This window comes from Lutra lutra, chromosome 1, assembly GCF_902655055.1.
Source record: "Lutra lutra chromosome 1, mLutLut1.2, whole genome shotgun sequence".
In the NCBI taxonomy this organism is placed as follows: Eukaryota; Metazoa; Chordata; class Mammalia; order Carnivora; family Mustelidae; genus Lutra; species Lutra lutra.
The window spans coordinates 160238760-160251805 of NC_062278.1; the positions used below are offsets into that span (position 1 = coordinate 160238760).

Here is a 13046-nt window from a genome sequence, read left to right on the forward strand (position 1 = left end):
ACTGTCAAGGTATGGAGGAATGTCAAAATTTCTCTTTGTAGACATTCAAACTTCAACCTAATCCTGCCCTCCCTATAAGTACCCTCCACCTGTTAGCTTCTTTTCCTAATGAGAATATATTTATCATGCGTTCCGGCCTCAATGGCCTGTTTGATGGCTCTGTAACACTAGCAAGCTTACATCTCTGTGTAGGTTACACCCACTCAATTCCCCTAGAGTAATTGAATTGCTCCCCATTTTCAAGGCAATTTTATGATGTATTTCCTGACTCTTCTCTGTCACATTCTTATTTCTCCAGTTACCATTTTCCTCAACATAAGATTGGTAAACCTCTTCTGTAAAGGGCCAGACAGTAAATATTTTAGGCTTTTGTAAACCACATACAAGTCTCTATCTCATATTTTTCTTCTTTTCCCCTTTATAACCACCCTTCAAAAATGTAAGAAAGTATCTCTGCTTGCAGGCTGTACAAAAATAGACTGTTGGGACAGATGTGACCAGCAAGCTGTCATTTGCTGACCTCAGACGTAAGAGAGCGTGATCAAATAACTACTGTCCAAATCTGAACCACTTAAAGGCAATAACATCTCTTTCGGCTTCTTCCTAGCAGTCAAAGTACTTAAATGCATATTTATCAAGGAAAAAAAATGCATATTTATCAAGGAAAAAGTTTTTTTTAAAAATAATTTTGTTCTGTTCTTAAACAATATTTATTGACACAATAATGACCAAATGAATAAGAACAGATTTATAAGCATACAACCACAGAAATAATATCAAAATATGATCAGATAGGACTATAGCTTAAATTGTTGTCTTCCATTGCAAATATAAAAAATGTAGTTATACTCTTATGTCTACTGTCTTACAAAAATTGCTTAAGATGGTTTTTGAATAAAATAAATCAAGCCAATATAATTTTAAAATAGTTAAGAAACTGAGATCAAGTAAAGATGGATACATGTATCAAATTAGTATATAAGATATGGTACTTAAATATCTTTAAAATTATTTATTTCTAAAATTTATTTTTAATTGTACTTGACATAAAATATTATATTAGTTTCAGGTATGGAACAGTGATTTGACATTATAAAATACTCAACACAATAACTGTAGTTATGACCTGTCACCATACAAAGTTAAACAATATTACTGATTATATTCCCTATGTTGTATTTTACACATCCCTGTAACTTATTCATTTTACAACTCAAACTGGTACCTCTTAATCCCCTTCAATCTATTTTGCCCATCCACCTCCCCTCTGGCAACCATCAGTGAGCTCTCTGTGTTTGTTTACGTTCATTTGCTTTATTTTTTAGATTCCATATGTAAGTGAAATAACAGTATAATTCAATTTTGTTTTCTTTTTCTTTCATTTTTATTTTTTAAGTAGGCTCCATGTCGAGCATGGAACTCAATGTGGGGCTTGAACTCATGACCCCTAGATCAAGACATGAGCCAAGACCAAGATTGGGACATTCAACCAACTCAGCCATGCAGGTGCCCCCGATTCAATTTTTGTATGTATGTATGTATGATGTATGTATGTATGTATTTCTTTATGTGAATAAGTACTCCCAACACCCAACCCAGGGCTGCAACTCATGACCTCAAGATCAAGTCATATGCTCTTCCAACCCAGTCAGTCAGGCATCCCTGATTCTTCACAATTTTCTTGAACAACAAATGTACAAATCTTGTTTTTGTTGTTTTTAGTATTGCTGGTGACACCAATGACATTAAAAACAGTAGAAATCATAAGGAGAGACAAAGACTGACAGATTGACTTAGTATGGCTATTTACTCTGTTCCAAACACTACATTGAATTCTACTAATGTGCATCTAACTCATTTTATCCTCACAATTCTATGGGATCAATATCATTAGCCCTACTACCATATGTAGATACTGAAGTTCAGAGCAGCTTAAATTGCCCAAGGTAGGACAGTCAATCAAGCAGTTGCAGGACTCTAGTAAAGGCCTGACTCTGGATTCCATCCTCTCTGAAAACCAGGCAACCAGTGGCCCAGAGAATCCAAAGCTTAATATGATAAAACTGAAAAACATGAGTGGTTATAATGATCATTTCATTCCTTTTTCCCTATAGGACATAACATAAAAAATTTACTAAGGTTTCTAGGAGGCAAGAAATTACTGACAACTAATTTTTGCACCAGAATAAGAATTAAACATAATACAGTATTAAAGCTATACTAAAATTTTTTTCCCCTCAAAACTTACCTTCTTACAGGAACTGATTTTGATGTGCAATTGCTTGTTATTAAAGGTATAAGTCTGGGTACATGAGTATGCTGAAAAAGATGTTTTAGAAAAAGTTGAAAAATACTGTCCACTTCATATAATCCCTTCTTCTATTTGCCTTAAAACCAAGTATTTAGATACATTAGAACAGAACGAAAAAAACCATAAAATCAGATTTGGAAAGAAATTAAGACTGTCAGACAGTTCCCCCAATTAAAGTAACAGTAATGATGACATAGTTTCAGGAGGACAGGTGTAGCCGAAATGCCATTTAAGAAAGAAAAGTTAATGATGTAATTGCAAAGACATGTTAGGACAGTGTATTTATAGGAGGGAGCACTAGAGGAACTGGGCATGCATCTGTCATGCTCTCTGAGGTGGGATGGCTACTGCTGGTGGAAAATAATAACTAAGTCATCAAAGCAAGTAACCAGAGTGAATCTGCACACCTGACTACTGGGAATGCACTTGGAAGTGGTGATTTTAATGTAACCTTCATTGTGACCACAGCTGTCTAGAATTCCACTGAAGTTCAACAGGTACATTAAAAAAAAAAAAAAAGATTTATTTATTTATTTGAGAGAGTGAGAGCCCATGTGCCAATGTGGGGGGTGGGACAGAGGGTGAGAGGGAGAGAGAGAATCTCAAGTGGACTTCCTGTTGAGTGCAGAGTCCATGATGCAGGGCTGGATCCCACAACTGAGATCATGACCTGAGTTGAAATCAAGAGTTGGACGGTTAACTGACTTAGCCACCCTGGTGCCCCAACTGATATAATCTTCTGATTTTTACTACTCATTCTTAAATGCTCTTCTTTAGTGAAGTAAACATTAAAAAGTACAGAAGAATAAAATAGTAATCTAAGCATACATATTTGATGCTTCAAATATCCCTTTTTCTTCTGAACTAATGGCACAAGATGGATTACCTAGAAAGCAGGCTCTGACATGAAGTCTAGCATACAGGATATTAAGAAGTACCCTCAGAATCAACACTTGTGAAAGGGAGGTAAAGGAAGCAGGAACTGGCAGACAAATCAATCTGATTCAGCCATAGAATATCTTTGTTAAAAGTCTTTAGGGGGCTTTGAAGTCAAAATGGCCCTTCAGAGCAGTCTTGAATTAGTTTAAAACGGCCAAAACTTATACTTCCACATCAATCAATTATTGGATGTGGACCATAAAGGGAAGGGACAAGAGCTTCGAAAAGGCAGCTCTCTGCAGCTGAGGCAATCCCTGAAAAGGAGGCCGCGAAAGGCTGTCTGCCAGTAGTGCTTCCAGTACTGGAAAAACAAGTCTTTCACTGAAGGAGAATATGTATCACATCTGTGTCTGCTATAACTAATTCAACCAAAATAAAAGTGCAAACTTTTTTTCAGCTATTACAGAGGAAAACCACCAGTAGACCTAAAGTTGTTCAAAATGAGGATTATACAACACTCAGCATAGAAGGGCTCTGTGAACTTGTTTCCTATAGCACCCAGAAGAATCCATTCCCCAAACACTGTTATGGAGTTAAAGCCCAAGGAGATGACCCAGTCACAACATACTTAATAGATCTTACCTACCATTTTCTTCCTCTCTCTCATAACCTCCCCAAAACTCTACTTTTGATTAGCCCACATTCAACACAGTGGCAGGGATGGAGAGATACACTGACCTATTACTACACCATATTCAGGGGAGCTATACCAAGGAAATGAAAAAGTGAACCTCATAGTTACAGATGAAGCATTTCAACCAAACACCAAGTCAGATTTAGATTTTACTGTATTAATACAAGTTGATAACTGAAAAATAAAAAGCTTCTTTAGAATTAAAAGGAGAATTACAAATCAAATATAGCATTCTAAGGAAGCAGTCCTCTGGGAGACCAAACAAAATACAGAAAACAGAAAATAACACAGAACAACAAAAACCACTTGATTTATATTTACAGTGAGATGACAGACTAGTGTATCAATAATATCAAGCAACCTTATGAAAAATGAGAAATTTGAAAACAATGTATTATATGTAAAGCCTAAGAATGGCAACATGGATACTGTCACATTAGCAGAATTTAAAGAAATTTTTCTTGAGAACATATACAGCTATAAAGCAAAAGATAAAAAATTATTTAAGAAATAATAAATGATACTGAGGTTCCAAAATCTGTATAAGACTAACAGAAGAAAAAAACCTGACAAAGAAAACAGAAGCAATTAATTAAATGATCCATTAAAATTAACATAATTTAAGGAAAATTCACCTTCATCAGAAATCCTTATCCACTGTGGAAGGATAGCACTAATGGAGGAAGACTCCTAGACCCGCTATAGGGAAACTTCTAACACAGATACTATTCTGTAAAACTTCCTGAAGTTTTGTTTTTGTTTTTGTTTTTCCAGAAAAGAAACAAATGGTATCTTACTCCTTAAACAATAAAAAAATTAAGAAAACAATTCTGAACAAAAGTCAACAATTAAAAACCATTTTTTAAAACTTTTTAAGTAATCTCTATACCCAATATGGGGCTCGAACTCACAAGATCAAGAGTCACCTGCTAGCTGTGCCTGGGTGGTTCAGTCAGTTAAATGTCTGCCTTTGGCTCAGGTCATGATCTCAGTGTCCTGGGATAAAGCCTGCGTTGGGCTCTGCACTCAGTGGGGAGTCTGCTTGTTCCTCTCCCTCTGCCCCTCACCCAACTCATGTGTGTGCATGTGTTCTCTCTCAAATAAATAATAAAAATAAAAAAATTTAAAAATAAGACATGCAAAGATAAATATGCATGAAATCTGAGAACACACTAAATCAAACAAATTATGCAGAACCAATTAAAATATGGTTAATAAGAGTTTACTAACAAACAGTAGTCAGGAATGAAAGTAAAAAACTAAAAGTTTCAATTGCTGAAAATGAAAATGTTTTTGTTCAATTAAATGGTTAAGGGAAAAACAACATGAATGAGATAAAATGTAAACTTTTTAAAATGTGAGGGAAGTAAAACAGGTTTTATTCTTTATTGATCAAGATCTTTATTGATCAAGAATAAGGAACTTCTAAGAAAATAAGAAACAGGTAAGAAAAAGCACTATGAAGAGAAAACAGAAATGACAGGGAAAAAACCCCACTATTTCAAAATGGTAGTAGTAAAAAACTTTGACCCATACATAAAATAAAATAACTGTTAAGAAAATGAAATTGACAAAAACCTAGAATCAGAATTTTCTAGATAAAGTATCTTCTTAAAAAATGGATAAAGATTCTGAATAGATGAAACATCAAGCAGGACTTAGAGATGAATAAAGTACTCCATACAAATTCCATATTCCGCAGGTACTAAAAGACTACTTATATAAATTAAGGATGTACTGGCACACAAATAAAATTCAAGGCATTCACTGAAGTAGAAAATATATAACAAAATTCTCTGATCAGAATGTAATGAAATCATACTGATGACAAGAGTAACAACCAAAACAACAAGAGTTAACAACCAACTGAACGTGCAAATAATATCATTATGTAATTCAAAGAGGACGCTGAAATGAAAATTACAAGGGATAAATATAAAGAGAATTTGGTAAATCTAAATCACTCTGATGCAGCCAATGCCAAACTCAAAAGAAAACCTATAGCCTTACAATACTAAACAACAAAAACTGCAACAAACTGTCTAAGGACATACCACAAAACCTGGGGTGGGGGTGGGGGAAGCTAGCGCAAGTCAAAGAAAGGAACTAAGAAGCCTTAAGAAACCAAAAGATTAGGAAAAAACTATAGAACACCACTGAAAAACAATAAAACTAAAACACAAACGGGGAGCCTGGGTGGCTCAGTCAGTTGGGCATCTGTCTTTGGCCTGGGTGGTGATCTCTGGGTCCTGGGATTGAGCCCTACATCAGCCTTCCTGCTCAACTGGGAGCTGCTTCTCTCTCTCTTTCTCTCTCTCTCTTGCCCTCTCTCTCTCTGCCCCTCCCCACCACTTGTTCTATCTCAAGTAAACAAACAATTTAAAAAAAATGATAAACAATGCCTCTGGCAAGTGTAAAAAAAATAATATTGTAACACTGACAAAACGGTAATTGAATCACAGTGGTAGAGACTTTTTGTTACTTAGGAGAATACAGTATACAACCTCATGCCAAAGATTCTTAAAGTCATATAAAAAGGATATTCTAAGAAAATACAAGTAACAATTCAAAATGAAATACAAAAGTACCCAGAGTCTAAAATACTAGAAAAGTCATTAAAGAACTTCCAAAGTCAGCAAGCCCTAATAACAGAATTATGTAATAGAAAATATGTGAAACAGGAAAAGTACAGGAAATTCTATGAAGGCTCACATATTAAAATGAATGCCAAAATCTTAACCGAAGTATTAGCCAAATGAATCTAGCAGTGTCCTGATATACAATGGCCAAGCAAAATTCAGGTCATGAATGTACAATGGATAAATAAAAAGAGAATCATTTCTAAAGATATCAAATGGATAGCTGATAAGATTTCACATCAATTCCTGATCAAAATTTAGCAAAAATATTTTACAGGGAAATTCCCATAATCTTATATAGAGTATCCATAGAAACCCACACCTAACATCATATTTAAAGTACTCCCATTAGACTCAGAGACAAAACAAGGATCTCAATAATTCCTACTACTTTTCAACACAGTTACGGAGAGGCTGGATTTAGAGAAACTTAAAAAAATATTAAAACAGAAAAGGGTTCATAGCTTTCTAAATAGGCATTTAATTTCACTGCTGAAAAAAAACTTCTGGTGTAGCAGTATTGAAACGAAACTTCATTTTGTTTTTTAAAGATTTTATTTATTTATTTGACAGACAGAAATCACAAGTAGGCAGAGAGGGAGGCAGAGAGAGGAGGAAGCAGGCTCCCCGCCGAGCAGAGAGCCTGATGCGGGACTTGATCCCAGGCCCCCGGGATCACAACCCGAGCTGAAGGCAGAGGCTTTAACCCACTGAGCCACCCAGGCGCCCTGAAACTTCATTTCTTTTGTAAGAACAAACTGATCAAAGAAACTGAATAGGAGTTTGGAAAACAGACCCATATACTTAATGGAAATTTATTATGTGAACATGCTGGCATTGCAAGAAAAGACTGAATTATACATGCCATTGAGTCAAGTTGTTTTGTATTTTGGGGGCAAATCATATTAGATACCTATACTTCACAAGAAAACAAAATCTAGGGGCGCCTGGGTGGCTCAGTGGGTTAAGCCGCTGCCTTCGGCTCGGGTCATGATCTCAGGGTCCTGGGATCGAGCCCCGCATCGGGCTCTCTGCTCAGCGGGGAGCCTGCTTCCTCCTCTCTCTCTGCCTGCCTCTCTGCCTGCTTGTGATCTCTCTCTGTCAAATAAATAAATAAAATCTTAAAAAAAAAAAACAAAACAAAAGATAAAATCTAGTTCGATCTAAATGTAAAAAGCAGTATTATAAAAGTTTGAAACAAATGAATATTCTTGTAATTGTGAAATGGTGAAGGTCATTTTAACTATAACCAAATCCACAACAAGAGCATTGTCTCAATACATAAAAATTTAAAAGTTCTATATATAACAAATAATAGCTTAAACAATATTTGAAGAACTGACAAACTGGTAGAAAATCATACCTACAACATCTATAACACAGAAGAAATATACTTATGATACAGAAAAAGACCTTCGAAATCAGTGAGGAAAAAATGTACAAAGAGAACAACTGGCAATCCACAGAAGAATTCTGAAAGGAAAAAAATACCAATGTGTCTAGTAATCTAAGAAATGTGAAGCAGAATATGAGATAATATTTCACTTATCAAATAATGAGGCCTTTAAGAGACAGATAATACACAATGTTGGAAAAGGATGGGGAAAAAGGACTCCATGAACTTCAGGGGGAAGAATGATGAGGATGATTTAATGTTACTGTCCTTTAACAGACAACCAATCTAGACAGTAATAAAATTATACAAGATGATATTGGGAGGGAGACAAACCATAAGAGACTCTTAATCTCACAAAACAAACTGAGGGTTGCTGGGGTTGGGGGTGGGTAGGGATAGGGTAGCTGGGTTATGGACATTGGGGAGAGTATGTGCTATGGTAAGTGCTGTGAAATGTGTAAGCCTGACGATTCACAGACCTGTACCCCTGGGATAAATAATCCATTATATGTTAATTTTAAAAAAGAGAAAAAAGAAAAATTACATGGGTGGACAAGGGAAGCTGCCCACTACATTAAGTTTAAAAAACAAGTTAAAAAATATTATATATATATGTAAAATATTGTATTTTGTAATAAATACAGTTTGTATGGGCATAGAAGTTTGGAAAAGTATATATTGAATGACTTTAGTGATAAGTTGTAGAAGAACCAGAATTTAAGAGGGAAGATTTATTTTTTTAATTGTTTTTTGGGGGCATATTCAAGATATGGAAGATAAGAAATACTAAGACTCTGCCTGTCATAGCAGTGTCTATAACATTCTTTTGTTTTACATCTGCCCATTACTATCTGTAACATAATTACACACACACACACACACACACACACACGTACACATAAGTACATGTATGTGTGTATTATATTCTGCAGGCAAGCATGTTTACTTGGTAACTTTCTGTATTATTTAAATGTTCTATAATAACTGTAATAACCATGTACTGCTTTTACTTCAGAAAAAGTCATTCAAAAGTGATTTTCCTTTGAGATTAAAAAAAAAAAAAAAACACCAATGATTTATTTAAGTATATTGAAACCAGAGGGGAGGAGTGAGGGAGAAAGACAGAAAAGAACCTACCCGAATGATGAATCTGATAGCTGCACATCCAGAGGTTGCCATGACTTTTGCACTATTGGGGACGAGATTAAAAAGGGTAGGTACAATGGCTTCAGCGCCATGATCAAATTTGTTTCCCAAAACTGTTGAAAGATGTCTACAAAAGAAGATTAAAAAAAATTTTTTTTAATATTAAGTACAGGTAGGAGTATATAATTTAAAAATATTCTCTTACTGAATTAACTTAAAATTTTTATTTCAACCACTTCTAAAGGCAGAAAAACAAAAGAGAAAGTGAAGTGCAAATATTACTTCATTTCCTTGTTTTTCCCACCCTTTAACTGTCTAGTCCAAAGCTGAAATTTGGCATTTTACCATTTCTCTCCTTTAAAAAATATTTTATTAGTTTATTTAGAAAAAGTACAATTATTTAGAGAGAGAGTGCGGGGAGGCGGGTGTGTGTGTAGAATCTTAAGTAGACTCCATGCTGAGTGCAGAGCCTGCAGGGCTCAATCCCATGACCCCAAGATCATGACCTGAGCCAAAATCAAGAGTCAGATGCTTAACTAACTGAGCTCCCCAAGATCATGACCTGAGCCAAAATCAAGAGTCAGATGCTTAACAGAGCTCCCTAGGCATCCCCACTTTTTTAAAAAAGATTTTTTATTTTGGAAGGGGCTGATGAGGAGGGAGGGACAAGCAGACTCTCTTACATCTTTGGTGTATGGTTTCAGAATTCTGGACTGAAAACACAACTCGACCATATACACTAGTTAGTTGGGTGACCCTAAGAACATCTGTCTTCTCTTTCCAATTTGGAGTTAAACAACTAAATTCAGTCTTTAACTGCATGACTTAGTTAGGACACCTAAGAAGGATGCTCTCATCATTTGCAGTTCTGGCAACGGTTGCAGTTTTGGTTACTTTCTTCTTCTTCTTCTTCTTCTTTTTTTTTTTTAAAAGGTAGACAGAGAGAAAGGCAGAAGCAAGCTCCCTGCGGAGCAGAGAGCCCAATGCAGGGCTTGATCCCAGGACCCTGGGATCATGACCTGAGCCAAAGGCAGAGGCTTTAACCCACTGAGCCACCCAGGCGCCCCTGGTTACTTTCTGTATAGTTAAGTCTTCAAATACACTGTTGGGATACAATTAGCTCAAAAAATTCAGGTTCTTGATTAACAGAGATATTCAGACCTAGTTTACTAGTGTTTATTTACTAGTGTAAATATTTACTAGTGTTTACTAGTGTTCCGCTATACTTTCAAGCTCTCTAATGCCTAAACTCGTGGGCAAAAAGGCACCCAGAGGTGCCTGGGTGGCTCAGTCAGTTAAACATCTGCCTTGGGCTCAGATCATGATCCTGGGATTCTGGGATTAGCCCACATAAGGGTCCCTGCTTCTACCTCTTCCTCTGCAGCTCCCCCTGCTTGTGTGTGCTTTCTGTCAAATAAATAAATAAATAAAATCTTAAAAAAAAAAAAAAAGAAGGGAACCTCAAATCAAAAGCAAGAAGGTACCACCTGTGCCTGGATAGTCTGGTCTTCCTTTAAAGAGAGTTTTGTTTTTTTTGTTTTTTTTTTTTTTAAAAAGAGAGAGAGTTTTGTTTGTGTAGGCAGGTGATGTACTTGGGAATCAGCTTGATCTTTATCAGTTTATCAGAAGAAGCCTTACTTTAAAACTTAGTTTAGTACTATTCCTATACAGTGGCCTCTCTAGGATCTCTACCAAATGCCCTGGGTATTCAACTAGGTTTCTCCATTATGGCTCATCAGAACTTGAACATCTCCCAGTCCATATGAGTTCTGGGAACTGTTGTTTACCTTATAGCCTCCAGCACTAGTTCTTTCCCATCCTCAGGGAGTTGCACATTTTACATGCACAGATAAGTACTCAACTAGACTCATGGGATCCCTTATGCTGTTCTCTACAGCTCTTTCTCTGTTTCTCTCTCTACTCTCCAGGATTCTGCTCTGCAAATTTTAATCACTTTAATCTTCAGAAACCCCAGTCTCTGTTTCATCAACTCAACCAAACTGTCTTGCTCTGCTTGGGTGCTTCCTCTCTTCTCCATGGTCCAGAAAGTACCTCTAGGTCAAAACTGTGTTGATCATACTGCTCAACTGATCTGTTTCTTTCAAGAATCATAATCTTGCTCTGTCTGTCCACTGTCCATTATCGAAAAATACCTGTTTTACATGTCTTATCCAATTTTCTGCAAAACAGTTAGCTCCTTACCAGTTATTGCATCATTGTTAGAACCAAAACTCTCACCATGGAATATTTTTCAAGGTTATAGTTTGTAGATTTTTGTTCTCCTTTTCACTTTTGCTTTTAAAAGATATCCAATTATATTTGTATATGGACTTGTATTTAGCATCTTGCTAAAGCCCCTTAATTAAAATAATTTGTCTATATATTCTTATGGTATTCCAATGATAATTATACCATCTGTTAATAATGGCAGTTTTGTTCCTTTTCTAGCAATCTCCATAGCTTTTATTTCCTGGGGTTGCTTTTTTTTCCCCCCTCCATTCTGACCAGGACATTTATTGCAATTCTGATTAGAAATATTAATAGTAGGCATTTTTGTGTTCCCTAGCTTCAAAGAATGCTTATATAACAGCAGTACACAGATCAGAAGTAGAGGTAAAAGAAATTTCAGTGTTGTACCATACTAGAATTTTGTTAAAATATAAACATGCAGAATAAATTTGAATCTTGATTAAGTTAATGATACGTTATAATTCCAGGATAATTGTTAAAACGTCAGAAATAGAGAGCTTAATATCCAAATTAGTAAAGAGAAAACAACAGTTCTCAGACCCATTAATTTGCTTCTTAAAGATTTAGTGACCAAAAATGCACACGTAGGCTTTATACATATAACCACATTTTAATGCTTATATAATACTGTTAAGAAAGATTAAAAAAAAAATCACACAAATGGAATCTTTATTTATAATAAAAATTACTTTCGGATTACATATATGCTGTTTTTGGGTTGTCCTGCTTTACTTAATGAGCACTAAATCACTGAGTACTGAATGAATTCATAAAAAACATTTATCACAGAAAGAACATACTTACGCTACAGTAATGCAAGCTTCTCTAACCACTTGGGATCTAAGATCTTTTGCTGAAAGTTTAAGTGCTCCATCCAACAAGCGTAAATGTTGGAAAAAGCAGTCATATTGTGCAGCTCCAGCAACAAGCAATGATCGAATTTTCTTAAGCTGAAGTGAAGAGAATTTTCATTATTGACATAGAGGGTCAATGTAAAAAAAAAAAAAAAAAAGTTACCAAAACTTCATCATTTGAACAAAAATTTAAAAATAACATTTCATTATGTTTTTATAACTATATTCAGACATTTTAACAGCATTAAATGTGTCTTACAAATAAACATGCAAATTAAAGAAAGTTTTCTGGAAAAGAATGTTATAGATTTAGTTATATACAAAATGGACATATGTAACATATGAATAGCTAAATACATTTTAAAGTCTTAAGGATAAGTTTTAAAGTTTTTATTGTAGTAAAATACACATTAGTATAAAATTAATCATTTTAAGCATTGTAAAGCATACAATTCAGGGGCATAACTATATTCAAAACGGGCAAAAATTACCACTATCTACCAAGGAGACTATTTTGAAAAGGGCCAAATTTGGAAACTATATTCACCCATAAGCCAAAGTACAGAATCAAATGGACAAACTAGTCAGCCAGGTCCATATTTTACTGTTTTCACACTTTGTGAAATAAACAGGTCTTTCCCCCTATTTCTGTCTTAAGCATTACTTTTTAATACAGGATTGACAAATGTTTTCTATATTAACACCAGACATACCTAATAAAATTACATCAATCAAAAGATACCCACAGGTACATATCTGTGCTCATACATACTGATAAGCTGAGTTTACCTATAATATCCATTATTATATATAATTTCCTGTTAATCTCCGAGGTTTTCTAAATTTTTAGAGATCTTTAAAACTATATCAAATGGAT

General features: G+C 35.1%; 1 protein-coding gene across 50 annotated transcripts in view; it reads right to left on the bottom strand.

The window, feature by feature from the left end:
- The window catches only part of CLASP2 (cytoplasmic linker associated protein 2), a 181691-nt gene that overhangs the window by 91787 nt on the left and 76858 nt on the right, over positions 1–13046 (bottom strand). For all 50 annotated transcript variants that reach the window (XM_047741973.1, XM_047741900.1, XM_047741956.1 and 47 more), the window contains 3 exons: positions 12120–12265; positions 9057–9192; positions 2249–2319 (listed from right to left, as the gene is read on the bottom strand). In XM_047741973.1, the coding sequence (XP_047597929.1) occupies positions 2249–2319; positions 9057–9192; positions 12120–12265 (353 nt within the window). The remainder of the gene's footprint in view (positions 1–2248; positions 2320–9056; positions 9193–12119; positions 12266–13046) is intronic.